The sequence below is a fragment of the Pistacia vera genome, unplaced genomic scaffold, assembly GCF_008641045.1.
Source record: "Pistacia vera cultivar Batoury unplaced genomic scaffold, PisVer_v2 Contig271, whole genome shotgun sequence".
Lineage (NCBI taxonomy): Eukaryota > Viridiplantae > Streptophyta > Magnoliopsida > Sapindales > Anacardiaceae > Pistacia > Pistacia vera.
This window is the reverse complement of record NW_022196081.1, coordinates 123,324-136,525: the sequence shown is the minus strand read 5'-3', so window position 1 is coordinate 136,525 and position 13,202 is coordinate 123,324. Positions and strand designations below refer to the sequence as shown.

The 13,202-nt window shown below is 35.4% G+C and overlaps 2 protein-coding genes across 3 annotated transcripts; one reads left to right on the top strand and one right to left on the bottom strand.

The window, feature by feature from the left end:
* Positions 1 to 1,547: 1,547 nt before the first annotated feature.
* On the bottom strand, positions 1,548 to 5,604 carry LOC116133608 (nuclear poly(A) polymerase 4). The gene is given in 26 exon segments (XM_031419282.1): positions 1,548 to 1,750; positions 1,753 to 1,785; positions 1,788 to 1,937; positions 1,940 to 2,018; positions 2,173 to 2,343; positions 2,429 to 2,442; positions 2,445 to 2,474; positions 2,477 to 2,582; positions 2,584 to 2,660; positions 2,663 to 2,722; positions 2,725 to 2,752; positions 2,993 to 3,053; positions 3,142 to 3,200; positions 3,202 to 3,246; positions 3,691 to 3,728; positions 3,731 to 3,754; positions 3,757 to 3,786; positions 3,789 to 3,816; positions 3,818 to 3,852; positions 3,940 to 4,001; positions 4,462 to 4,491; positions 4,493 to 4,535; positions 4,538 to 4,565; positions 4,906 to 4,980; positions 5,075 to 5,112; positions 5,115 to 5,604. Coding segments are annotated over 26 exon segments (1,632 nt in total). The 5' UTR covers positions 5,200 to 5,604.
* Positions 5,605 to 8,057: 2,453 nt separating this feature from the next.
* Positions 8,058 to 12,929, top strand: LOC116133626 (endoribonuclease YBEY, chloroplastic-like). 2 transcript variants are annotated; one of them, XM_031419304.1, is made up of 12 exons: positions 8,058 to 8,510; positions 8,612 to 8,863; positions 8,938 to 9,033; positions 9,310 to 9,487; positions 9,608 to 9,676; positions 9,761 to 9,861; positions 9,974 to 10,066; positions 10,313 to 10,384; positions 11,170 to 11,289; positions 11,400 to 11,450; positions 11,880 to 12,065; positions 12,523 to 12,929. In XM_031419304.1, exons 1-12 carry the CDS (start codon positions 8,142 to 8,144, stop codon positions 12,688 to 12,690), a joined length of 1,755 nt encoding a protein of 584 aa, XP_031275164.1. In that variant the 5' UTR covers positions 8,058 to 8,141; the 3' UTR covers positions 12,691 to 12,929. The 2 variants fall into 2 exon arrangements, with proteins under 2 accessions (XP_031275164.1, XP_031275163.1); XM_031419303.1 differs by having other exon boundaries at positions 8,059 to 8,510; positions 11,877 to 12,065.
* The last annotated feature ends 273 nt before the right edge of the window (positions 12,930 to 13,202 follow it).

Genomic DNA, 13,202 nt, shown 5'->3' with positions numbered 1-13,202 from the left:
TTCTTGGGCACCCCCGATCATTGCACAGCACAACAAACACCTAAAACAATAGGCTAATTCTCCAGTTATGCATGGTTCTCTGCATGGTTGACTGCATTCCAAATTGGCAAGGCTGTCACCCTTTTGAACTATTTTCTGAAGTGAGCATGATTGCACTATTGTGCACGCACATGTTGAAATATAACGCAGGCCTGCAATAAATGAGGAACTTACCAAGGTGCTTTATCTCATTCTGCCATAGCAGTGATTTTACAGAATGCTGCACTTCCCAAACTTTATGCGTTGTCCCCAAACTCAATCTGCCACAAGAAAAAACACAGAAACCAAAGGAAAGCATAAAAAAATCACAATTTGAATAAAAGAAAATTGTGGGTGTCAAAACATGCCTCTATACCGGCTTCGGCAAAGATTCTGACCTAGCTCCATCATTGGACAATGGTTCCAAGTGCATTATTTGTCTGGATGGACAAGGCGTGTAAGAGTCGACTTGGGTGCCCAACAACATATTAGAGATAAGAAATAAGTGAACGAGTCATGTATATGATCCTCAAACACAAAACATAATCAGGTTCTTAAGCACAGTTACTGGAAATATAGCACGTATGGTGGTACAGAACCTGCCACCACATATGCACCAGTCAGGGAGTGCTTGAGTAAAACATTTAACAAGTTCAAGAAGCAGGAATTTGAGAAAAACACTTGAGGCAATATCAAAAAGATGAAGTCAGCAAAACTAAGAAGCAGGAAAAAAGGTAAAAAGTTGAAATTGTATACATGAAATTAGGTTTCAATTCAATATAGTCATAGTTAAATCACCCAAGTGCGCCTAACTACAAAAAAGCAGCATATTACCCAACTATAACCAAAAGCAGAAACAGGATCTATCAACATAATCAAATTAAGACGAAAGGTAGATTTAGAACCTCCAAGTCCTCTGACAAGCTGTTCTGAAATACCCGTTCCATTTAGACATCCATTTTCCAGAAGTGTGCCAAAATCAGCAGCATACTCACCACCCTGCAAAGATTCCTGACTTCACTATCTCCAAAACTTCCTGTGTTCAACTGCCATCTTAACCCAAAATCCTCAAACAGAGAAACTCACCTCGCCTTGAGGTTCTGAGAGCTGGATTTGTCTATCATACCCTTTCAGCAATTTGTACTATTCCGTTTGAGATACATGGTTTGACTAGTTCTTGATCAACCTTAACAGCACCCTTTCCAATCTAACAGTCCTACAGAGGATACAGTCTCCACACCCTCCATGATGGCTGAACCCATATCTCCGGTTTCAGTATTAGGGACTTCACATGAAACAAGCTTAGGGATGGGTTCCACCAATTTGGCCGATGGTACCTCATGCTAACATACAGGAAAACTGCTTCCATGCATCGAAATCCGTCATTGAGGCATCTGACTTATGCTCTACAGTTTCACCCAATGGCATGTAAGCTATGCACTATCTTTTTCACACACCAAATTCTCACTAGATAGCTGGCACCTGAGACGGCAAAGACGAAAACCCTGCACTATAGCCAATCTGAGATGCTACACCAGATCTACTTGCATCATTCTGGGAAAAAGACAATGGCCTTGTGGACTAATAGAGGCCTGCCTCGCAGCTTTGTTTGGCTTCACCTCCTCAGTTTCATGTTTAATTTTCCTCTTAGCATGTCTTCCAAAAGATGCAGACACATCATCACAAGTTTTTCCTTCCTGATCATTTAAGTTCCTAGATGGTCGAGATCGCTATATCCATCCGGAAACACAAAAGCAGGAAGCTGTTTCTGCGTACATGAGAAACATATATATCCATCCCAGGTTTCCAAAACATGTACATCCCTATCTCTTGCCTGAAGTCATCAACTGTTCCCCGTATATCGAATTGTTGACGTTCTTGATCACTTACTCCCTCTTTCCTCCGCAAACCCATAAAAACGCAGAATTTGGGCACTGCTTGGATGTGTCTAAGTATTCATTTGGATATGGATGGCATTGCAGCATCCCATTGTATCCGCTCTATCTGTACAGAGATACATGAAAATCAAGTATTAGAAAGGAATCAGACTTATGTCTTCATCATTTCAAAAACAATAATCATCAGTAATTCACAAAACTAGGCCGAAAAAACAGCAGGTTATAGCCTCTCAAAATAATATTTTGAGAGACAGACTTTACACTTCAAGGTAAGTTGTCTAAACCGTGACTCCACCCAACCCTTCCAAGCCAGCAAATCATCAGCATCTGCTGCAACTATGTCAACCTGCAGATAGTTCTTGTATGCCTCAAAGAACAGATAAGGCTCAAAAAGAGCACTCCATTGGGCTTTGTTGAACTCAATGTCCTACATTAGAACAAATCAGAAAGGAAGGACCTCAATAATCAAATGTAGGCAGCTAAAGGAAGACATATAACTAATTATACTCTACCTCACAGATCTTGAACCAAACTGGAACTGCTCCATCATAACTCGGAGGTACTTACAGAGACGTTGTAGCTAGAGTTCATACAAGGATATGCTGGAGTTTATATCGGCATATGATGAGATCGGTCCCGAGGGTTTTTACGAGGATCCCATACTGAAGAACCCTAGTTCATCCTCCTCTATTGGACATAGCATGACAGGGTTTGGCCAACGCCACTGCGTGTAAACTTGGAAAATCGAGAAACCAGCATACTAGGAATTGCATTAGATAAAATGGCACACAGTGCAACCAAAAGAGCCAATTTACACCACCAAGAAATCCAGTAACCTATACACAAGGCAAAAAAGAAAATGAAAACCATCATACAAAAGTGAAATAGCCATGACAACAACAAAAAAAAAAAAAGGAAAGGAAAGTTTTTTTTTTTTTTTTTTTTTTTTTTGCCTAAGTAAATTGTATTAAAGAGAGGAGGATTTACAAAGGCCTACAAAAAAGGCGGCCAACCTACATCAGGACATTCCCCGCGGAGGGTGCAAAAAATAAACAAATGAAAAGGAAAGTTTCTCAATTTGAATAAACACCACGCCTTTTAGCCCAAAACTTCAAACATCTGAGCGTTGGCTAAGTAGTGCGCAGTATTTTAAGGAATTAAAGGAAAGCATACGAACGCGGAATAGAATAATATAGGGCACCGAATATTATGCTTACCTCAACATTGGAACATGTTAAGAATTTGATCTGCAACCCTACACCCATTAAGACTTCGAACAGTTTGCCATCATCACATTACACAGCCACGACATGTGTGAAATGTCAACGTCCTGCAAATAAGTTGATTCCAGAACTATAATGACATCAAACCAAACAGGCAGCAAATATCCATCGCAACATATTGAGAAAGCATTTCGCATGCGAGTGTCAAGGTGCTGTAATGTGTTAGATTTAAAACAGTCAAACCAATCAAGTAATAACATGCAATAACAACAATTCTGCCTATTGATGATATGAATTGTTATAGAATCCTGAAAAAAAAAAAAAAAAAATAGTCTGAAAAGTAGTCATTGTGCAAGACAAGTACAAAACTTTCCCATTGACACTAACATTAAAGGAAGTTGAACTTACACCTTGGCCATTTGCCCCTTGTTTAATCAGTAAAGTGTTGGAAGAGATGACAGTATCAGGCTCAAATCTTATAAACCAGAATCAAAAACCAAAGAATAATAAAAGAATAACTAGAAAATAAAATAATTGATTTAATTAACAACTTACTTGGGAACAACCAGAAGAGAAATACTTGCATAAAAAGATCGATTGATACTCCTTGGAATTGAATTTCATAACTGGGACATGAGCATCTGGATTGGTTGAAGTTCAGTAACTTCTTCCATTTCAAGCTAATATATCATGCAAAATAATGAAGAAATCTCCTGGAGAAAGTCACCATAGAATAGTAAAAAACTTTAAAGAGGTTCAGATTCACTAAATACACATGAATCAGCCAAAATATTAATTACCTCTCGACTGATGTAAGATGGCCCAACACATAGAGCAGTCTATGTCAGACCCTGGGCATGGCCTGCCAATGTAGAATTGTTACTAAATCTCCAAACAAGCACACACACATACACATGTCCATATTTCTCATTGACTATGAAATTTCATACTATTGGCAAATTTTCATTGAACTTGAATGCTAAAATGATGATCTCTTTGCCCAATCCTTTCCTCCAAACAATTTAAGAAACCTTACAAGATGCTGCAGTAGCCCCTTGCATCTTTTTGTCTTGTTTTAATTTATTTTTTTTTAAGACATAATCCAATCAAAAGTTTATCCCATGTTCCAAATGGCAAGTAAGTGGATCTCAAATTTCCAACAAAAAGTATCTAATTATTAACTCATTTAGTTACTATACGTGAAATGTGTCAATAGAAACATTGATTCCAATGCCACGCTGTAAGCAAAGCTCAGGCGATATAAACATTTTTGTATAATCTAGAAAATGATAAAACAAAGTAAATCAGAACACAAGACTTACTCCAGACGATAAGACCCAAAAGTAAAAAAACGGCGTTGCATCCTCCACCATCTGATCAGTGTAGCCCCTTGACTAGTCAATTGCTTAACCCAATCTTTTACAATCTACAAAAGCAATCAAGTTGCTCACATCCATCAGTTCAAAAAGAACTTACAACAAAACCTCGCTCTTACCCCGCTCCCGCACATATACAAATTCCTATACTTAAAAAAACCTTTAGTTTTGATTATTGTTTGCAAGTTTAACATGTTGTTCTCTCTCTAAAGAATAAGGCATGGGTTATGTCCCAAGCCCATGATTCATCATCATACGAATTCCTGAAGCAGCATCACATGAAAGTTATTAAATTAAACCTATCCAGTCGGATAAAATCTCCAAGTGAGTTTTGTCTTTTAAGCATAAGTGGGCCAACAACAAAACAACTCAAATAAACTGGTAAGTTACCTGATCAAGGCACCCAATACTTCTTTTTTTTTGCATCTCTTCTTCGCTCGCATACAGACCCGAATCAACCAAAAACTTCAACATACAAACAAAATTTTAAAATCCAGCACAAATAAATTGAAAACGAAGTTTGTACAAAGAAACATCTACATATAAAAAAGAAAATTACCTTCTCCAAATCCCTATTACGCTGAAAATCAGCCTCGGTGGCTCAGCTACAGAGATTGGCTTGGTGATTCCGTACCTCTTCATTTCTTGTGAGGAAGAACCCGTTGGACTCTGGGAACCCACCATTTCAGTGACCTCTTCACATCAAAACCTCGTAATTTAACTAAAATTGGTCATGCAATTCCGGTAAACATCGAATCAATTAGGCTAAACCTAAAATGAAACTGCACAGGAGTTCATCAAGGTGAATAGATCTAGAATTGTGTATCTCAAAAAAAAGTGAGAGGAATGGTGGAAGAAGAAATCAGTGGGTAAGGGAAGAGATTGGAAAAGGGGTTTTAGATTGGATTAATGATATTAAAATAATAATTTATCGCGATTAACCGGACTAAAGTAAATGACAAAGAACAAGTAGAGGTGTGAACGCGCTAGCTTCTTGGCTGCTCAGATCTTTTCCTTCTCACTTTTTATTGTTTTGGCCAACTGAAGAAATTATCTTCTTTCTTACGGGGAAACGACTAACACATACCAAGGTTTGGCGAAATAACGATTGGTATCTAAAAGGTTTAAAAATAACAAATAAATACCTTTCATTACGTACGGTTAGTGATTTCCGTTTGCTAATAGTAAAAAGACTAGAATGCCCTTAAAAGTTTGATATTTTAGTTTTTAAAAAATTTATAAAAAACCCCTTAAGTTTGCTAATTTAACTAAACACCCTAATATATAAAAATTTTATAAAATAACAAAAATACCCCTACTACCCGTAGTGCCAAATTCCGACCACCACCACTAAAATCCGGCTGAAAAATTGTGTTACACCATAGACTAGTCGGATCTGGCATGTAGGGCGTTGATATGACCTTTTCCAGCCAGATCCACCACGGATATGGCCAGATCTAACCGTCGACAATCGCAACACTCCATCTTTGGCTATCACTTTCCGGCCAAATCGGTGAATTACTGGCCATTTCCGATGGTGGTGTAGATCGTTGTGACAGATTCTAGCTACCACTGGCGGCGGCTGTAGGAATTTGGCAAGTATGGGTGGGTGGGGGTGTTTTTGTTAATTTTTAAACTTTTTTCTAGAGGTATTTGATGAAATTAAAAAACTTAAGGGGTCTAAAAGTAATTAAAAAACAGACTAATATTTCTCAAAGGGCATTCTAGTCTTTTCACTATTAGCAAACGGAAATCACTAACAACACGTGACGGAACACGGAAGGTATCTATTTATTGTTTTTAAACCTTTTGGGTATCAATTGATATTTTGCCAAACCTTGGGTATGTGTAGTCGTTCGCCTATTTCTTACTATTATAATTAAAGGGAATATTTTCATGAAAATATGTTTTTATTAGATACTAATCTGAAATTGAAATTGAATTTATATATATATATATATAACCAAACAACATTATTTGTGATTCCTTACTTGATATAACTTGTACTTTATTTTTAAAAGTTATAATACGTTTAATATGATTTATGATTTTTTTATCTAACTTTCTTACACAACCTCGGTAATCGAGTAGTCTTATTGAATTAAAAAATAAATAAATAATAAACAATTAAAGTCATATATTATAATAGTTAGACTATTATAACACTAATCTTTTATATAGATTTCTGACACAAAATTTTAGTTCTTGATTTAATATAATGAAATGGATTTAATGAGAAATTAAAATTAGTTGCATTTAATATCAAACTTATCAAGTTTTTAATTAGTAAAGAATCATAGATAACATCAGTAATTTGTGTTATAATAGCTCGATTTATAAAATAATATATTCGTTAAATCACAAAAATGACAAAGATATAACTAAAATAATTATACTATAAATACAATTAAACATTTTTATAGTCATAATAGTGGGATCAAATAAATTTATTACAATAAAGAGGTTACAACTTAATAGAGGTGTAGTTATAAAAATTACTATTTTGATTTCTATTTTATAATTCACGTTTTAATAGTATATGTTGGGATTTCAATTATTTGTTTTAATAGTCATTACTGTAATTAGACAAAAAGTGAAAGGAAATAATCTTAAAGATGATAGTACGAAAATACAAAAAGTTTATGTCAAAAAGCTTCAAACATGCTTAAAAAACTATAAATATAAGGTGTACATGCTAGCGAGTTATTACGTACTCACAAGTTAAAAGATATGGTAACAATTCTAAAGAATAAATCATTATTTTAAACAACTTTAGATAAATATTTTATTTCATCTTAAATATTTAATGTAACATATAATATATTTTTTTAATATATATGTAATTATTACTATGTACAGACAACTTTCTTAAGACGAGAATTATAAAAATTAAAACATATTACAATGTGGAGTTTATTCTTATTTATAACTATCTCAAGTTGGGACAAATTTTTGTATGACTATATAAAGGTTATTCTTATATAAAATATCACTATAAATAGGTTTTAATGTATAAGAGTACTTTATATAACAGTAATAATTAAACAACAGTTAGTTTTATTAAATTTAATTTAAAATGCTACATCTACAACTTCTTCTCACAACTCTGATGTGACAATTCGTAATGAGTCTTACATGATAAATTACGGTTGATCAATTACGAATTGATATATCATATTAAAAAAGAAAGTGCACGAGAAGAAGTTGTTGGTGTAGCATTATTTTTCATGAAGCCACCAGCCACCAGGAGAAGGACAGTTGGAGTCCGAGAATATGATATGGAATATTACGAATACAAAGTATAAACAATAAAATAAATTATTATAAAAGTTTTTCTTGGACAGCCTGTCAACTTAACATTTTGAAATCAATTTACATACATTTTAATTTAATGTATTATAATTACAATCAAACATGAGATTATTTGAATAAAGAAATTATATTTATTATAATTGGATATTAGGATTTAGGACTGACTTAACTGAAATTAAGAGGCTTCAGGCTAAAGCTGTCTAACTGTCTTTCCCTTGTTGAATCTCACTAATCACAGTCACAAGACAAACGGCAAAGACCGTTGTTAATTCAACCAACACACCCACAACATATCTTGTTTTACCAAAACATAAATGCTCCCTCGCTTCTCTCCTCTCCTCCGCTCTCTCCCTTCCTCCACCAATCCTATGGCGCGTATCCTTGCACCCTCCGCAATTACCATCGCTTTCTTTCACTCTTCTTCCACCATTTCTCTCCTTCCTTACCCTGCCAAGCGTTTTCACATCTCATCTTTCTCCAAATCCTCCATTTTTAGACGGCAGTTTCACGCGCTTTGTGCCGGGAAAGATGGGAAGCTATTAAAACCATCAATTAGCGTCTTCGCTGAGAAGAGAGAGTACCGGAGAGTGAAGAGACGCGCCACCAAGAGTAAGGAAAAAGAGTTGGAGCTCAGTGTTTGCATTTGCATTGAAGAGGAGCTGCCTGATGATCCTGAAATCTCGGTATTTATTTGTTTATGTTTATCTGTATTATTGTAATGCTTTTCTACAAACATTTGGCGCGCAAAATGTTTAATTTAATTAGTGATTTGAATCTGCTACAGAATATAGCAGAAATGCTTCGACTGAATGCGCCGATGTTGATGAAGTCAGCCTTTGATGGTTTGAAGGATTCACAGTATAAAACAAGAGACACTTCTATAGAAGACTTAGGCGGTTTCGAAAGTATTGAGTTGTCTATACTCCTTTGCAATGATGATTTTATTCGTAAGCTTAACAAAGAATGGAGGGATGAGGACCATGCTACTGATGTCCTCTCCATGTCACAACATGTCCCTGAACTCAAACTTCCAGTTGTAAGTTTTCAATCTATTCATCAAAAATTTTGAGTGACAACTCTCTGACCTGATTTACTTTTCTTTCCTTGTAGCTCATGTTAGGTGACATTGTAATTTCAGTTGAAACGGCTGCAAGACAAGCGGAGGAAAGAGGGCATTCACTTCTTGATGAAATACGCATCCTAATGGTTGGTTTGACAGTTTTTGTATTCAGTGGCTTCTACATTTCCAGTTTGTTGCTTTAGTCACTTGTCTCTGTATACATGTGTTTGATAGCTCATGGGCAGTTGATTAAGGAATCTTATCTCTTGGTCTGAGATCTCCCAAAGCTGTGAAGAGTCAAATGGAATTAAGTAAACGGACGTATTCAAGTAGATTTATATTGTTTTTGCTTTTCAAGAATATTGCTTGTGTTAGGAAGGCAATGTATAAAGTGGGTTTCTTAATTGCTTTACTATTTGCAGGTTCATGGGCTGTTACATCTTTTGGGTTTTGATCATGAGATTAGTGAGGAGGCTGAAGCAGAAATGGAGAAGGAGGAGGAATTTCTTTTGAAGAGTCTTGGGTGGAAGGGAAAAGGATTAATACAGAGTGCATATGATTCTGAAACTAATGTAAATCTTCATATTGAGCATTCGGATGGTAATTATATCCTATAGACCTTCTTCTCATTTGATGCATACTATCTTTACTCATTTTGAACGTGTAGTAGCCATATATAAATTGGCAGTGAGCTAATCTGACAGATAAAAGTGTTAATAGACAGGAGGAAAGAAAGAAGTCTCCGATTCTATAAACCAAAGTTCAGTTATATCTTCTGTGATATGGATGGTAGGATTGCACCTACAATGTCTTTGAATCTTTCTTCATTTTTTCGTAAAATTTTTGATCATTTATTATTTATTCAAATGCAAGGTACACTTTTGAACAGTAAAAGTCAAATTTCATTGACAAATGCTAAAGCATTGAAGGAGGCATTGTCAAGGGGTTTAAAAGTGGTGATAGCCACCGGAAAAGTAAGAGCAGATGAAAATTTATTTGCTTATTTCTTGTAGGGACCATAAAGACATTGTTTTAGAAGTATATCTTTATGCTAAGAAATTTATTTGCATGTTGTTTCTAAAACAGGCTCGTCCAGCTGTGATAAATGCTTTGAAGAAGGTTGATTTAGCTGGCAGAGATGGCGTTATTTCGGAGTTCTCTCCGGGGGTTTTCTTACAGGTTTTTCTTTCTGGCATTGTTGAGTTTATCAGCTTGTTGCTTCTCTTTAAGTGAGCACCGGATATTTTCCATATTCTTGAAGTTGTAAATTTTGGACAAAAAGATTTTTTTTGGGACCTACTCTGACTTCTAATTAGTGGACTATTACTGGCCGTGTATATGTGTTTTGCAATTTGAGATCTATACAATATAACATACAACATCACCATATTTTTTGTCTTATTGGTTCCATCTACTTGATTTCAGGGATTGCTTGTTTATGGTAGACAGGGTCGGGAAATTTTCAGAAGAAATTTAGATCCAGATGTCTGCAGAGAGGTAATATGGTTGTACTTGGATGTTAGGTATCTCTCATTTGGATTAAGTTTCGACTATTTTATATGTTGTACAATATATATGATAAAAAGATTTTTTTTTTCTGAAAAATAAAAAAGGAAAGAAAGAAAGAAAAGTTCAAGTACTTGTGTATGTCTTCTATGGATCAAGGTTTTTCCTTTTTGTCCTACTGACAGGATTTCTTCCTGTAGTATGGTAGCAATCAAGGGGCAGTGGCTACTTTTATGTCAGTTATGCCAAACTATATTGGTATTGGCATCTGGAGCCCTTACGTGATTGGTTCAGTGTGTTAAACAGGAACGAACTTTGTTTCTTTGAGCCACAAGTTTCTGTGTTTATCTCAACCATAAATGACTTCTAGATGGGACTGCTTTTGGGTTTTAGCTCAAGTAGCAGAAGAGTGAGGTGAATTCCCGAGTTATGGTAGATCTTTTCTTTCAGAGGGAAAAGAGTAACTAGATTGTACTGTCTTCTAAACCACAATTGCATTCCTTCCTCTGTATATTTAATCAACATATGTCCTCTTTCCAAGGAAGATATATAAGGCATACCTCTGTAATTCATTTATGGGGATATGTTTTCTACCAGTCCTTTAAAGATGTATCATTAACCTGTATGAGTATCTTCTGTCTAGCATTGGCATTGTGTTTCACAGACAAAATGGTAGATTGTTCTTAACTATCAAGGCATCAGATCGGATCCTTTTGCTTAAACTGAAAGAACCCCTTTCCATGTTGTGATTTGTGAGCCCTTAACTTAAAATGCAGGCATGTCAATACTCTTGGGAGCATAAGATTCCTGTTATTGCATTCAGTGAGGGCCGTTGCTTAACACTATTTGATCATCCACTCGTTGACGCACTGCATACCATATATCATGAGGCTAAGGTACCTAATATATTGTTCATCTTTCACCCACATGATAATTGATCGTCTTTCACCCACATGATAATTCTTTCTTCTTTTATAGTAACTTTTTACATGAAAAATGTTTACAGGCAGAGGTCATGCCTTCCATTGAGCATCTCTTGGCTGCTGCTGATATACAGGTACTCACTCTGAGAAAACAAATAGAAAAGTTTTAACTGCAAGGATAAAATCATATTATTTTGATTTAACCACGCCATAAAGGAAAAAGAAGTATACTGATCACATTTAAGTGTTTGGAAAATAGCTCTGACCTCTATGTTGCAGGTTTTTTTCGACTCTCAGTGAGGGTTTATAATGATTTCAATCTTACAATTTAAGTGTAATCTTTGGAAAATTGCTCCATAAGTTACTAACTTTTTACTCATCACAACTGCAAGTCTCCTGCATTTCCTTATTTTATTTGTAATTAGAACATATATTGGTATGTATTTTGTTATTCTAATGTGTGCTTGCAGGATACATCTCGCTCTATATATATCAACCTAATGTGTTATCTTTCCTTCTGATAGTGGCTTTCATCAAGGCATTTCTTTTTGAATTTGCAGAAGGTCATCCTTTTAGACACTGCTGAGGGAGTATCTACTACCATAAGGCCGTACTGGTCAGAAGCAACAAGGGGGCGTGCCAATGTTGTTCAAGCTGTTCCAGACATGCTTGAAATTGTCCCCGCTGGGACCTCAAAGGGAAGTGGGGTAAGGATGCTGCTTGATCATTTGGGCATCTCTGCAAAGGAGGTATGGGCTAATACAATCTGCTGTCATATCTCCATGTTTTATTCTTGTGTTTCTGCTTTCTGTTTGATTCAAAATGAACAACAATTCCACCAGGATGCTGTTTTAGAGTAGTGCCCTTAAATTGGTTAGTTTCTGCATTTGTTTAATATAGCTTTACCTGAAATTGAGTTAATTAATCCTGCTCTGACACTGCTAGATGATATTATCACCTAATTCTCCGACTAGGAAAAATATTATCTTCACTTGATTTTATGTATTAAAATCTAAAAGTTGTTATTGGTATAACCAATTGATAAAGAGTCATCCATCATACATAAATTAACTAATATTCTGTTTTGTTTCTTGAATATAGAACATATTGAATTTATGATTTTGATTAGTTGGCCCAACTGTGACTGAAATATAAAAACCATCTCTGTTTGATTATTTGAATTGATTCTGACCATCTATTTTTCAGATAATGGCAATTGGTGATGGTGAGAATGATACTGAGATGCTTGAATTGGCTTCACTGGGTGTTGCTCTCAGTAATGGATCTGAGAAGACCAAAGCAGTTGCTAATGTGATTGGTGTTAGCAACGATGAAGATGGTGTAGCCGATGCCATTTATCGGTACGCCTTCTGAGGTTGGAGAAGGACCTATTTATACAATGCGTAATGCAACCCACAAAATCTGACTCAGTCATGCTATCAATGATTAGATGACCAAGTTATTAGATTTTATAGGTTCATTTGTGGTTCTAATTTTCAGAATGACACTACATATTCCAAATGCCGATTATTATTTTTTTTTTTTTCCAAACGGAAGAAAAATTACAGAAGATTATTCTTTTGGCAAAAATACAATACCTCATTAGTGTGATATGTATACTCCATAGCTTCATTGAATCAGGCCAGAAATTTCGACCATTTGATGTTAACAATATTTTTGTACAACATCTCAACTTTGTTATGTAAGTAATCAGCTATTTAGGTTACTTCAAACTTATAAATTTAAATCACTTCCTCTCGAGGTACAAGGATCTCTGTATAGCATAATTATTTAATATCCACTGGTGAAAAGTTTAACCATAGATAAGGTTTTGATCAAGATCTGAACGGAGGAAATTGACAAAGCGAATTACCGGACAAGTAAAG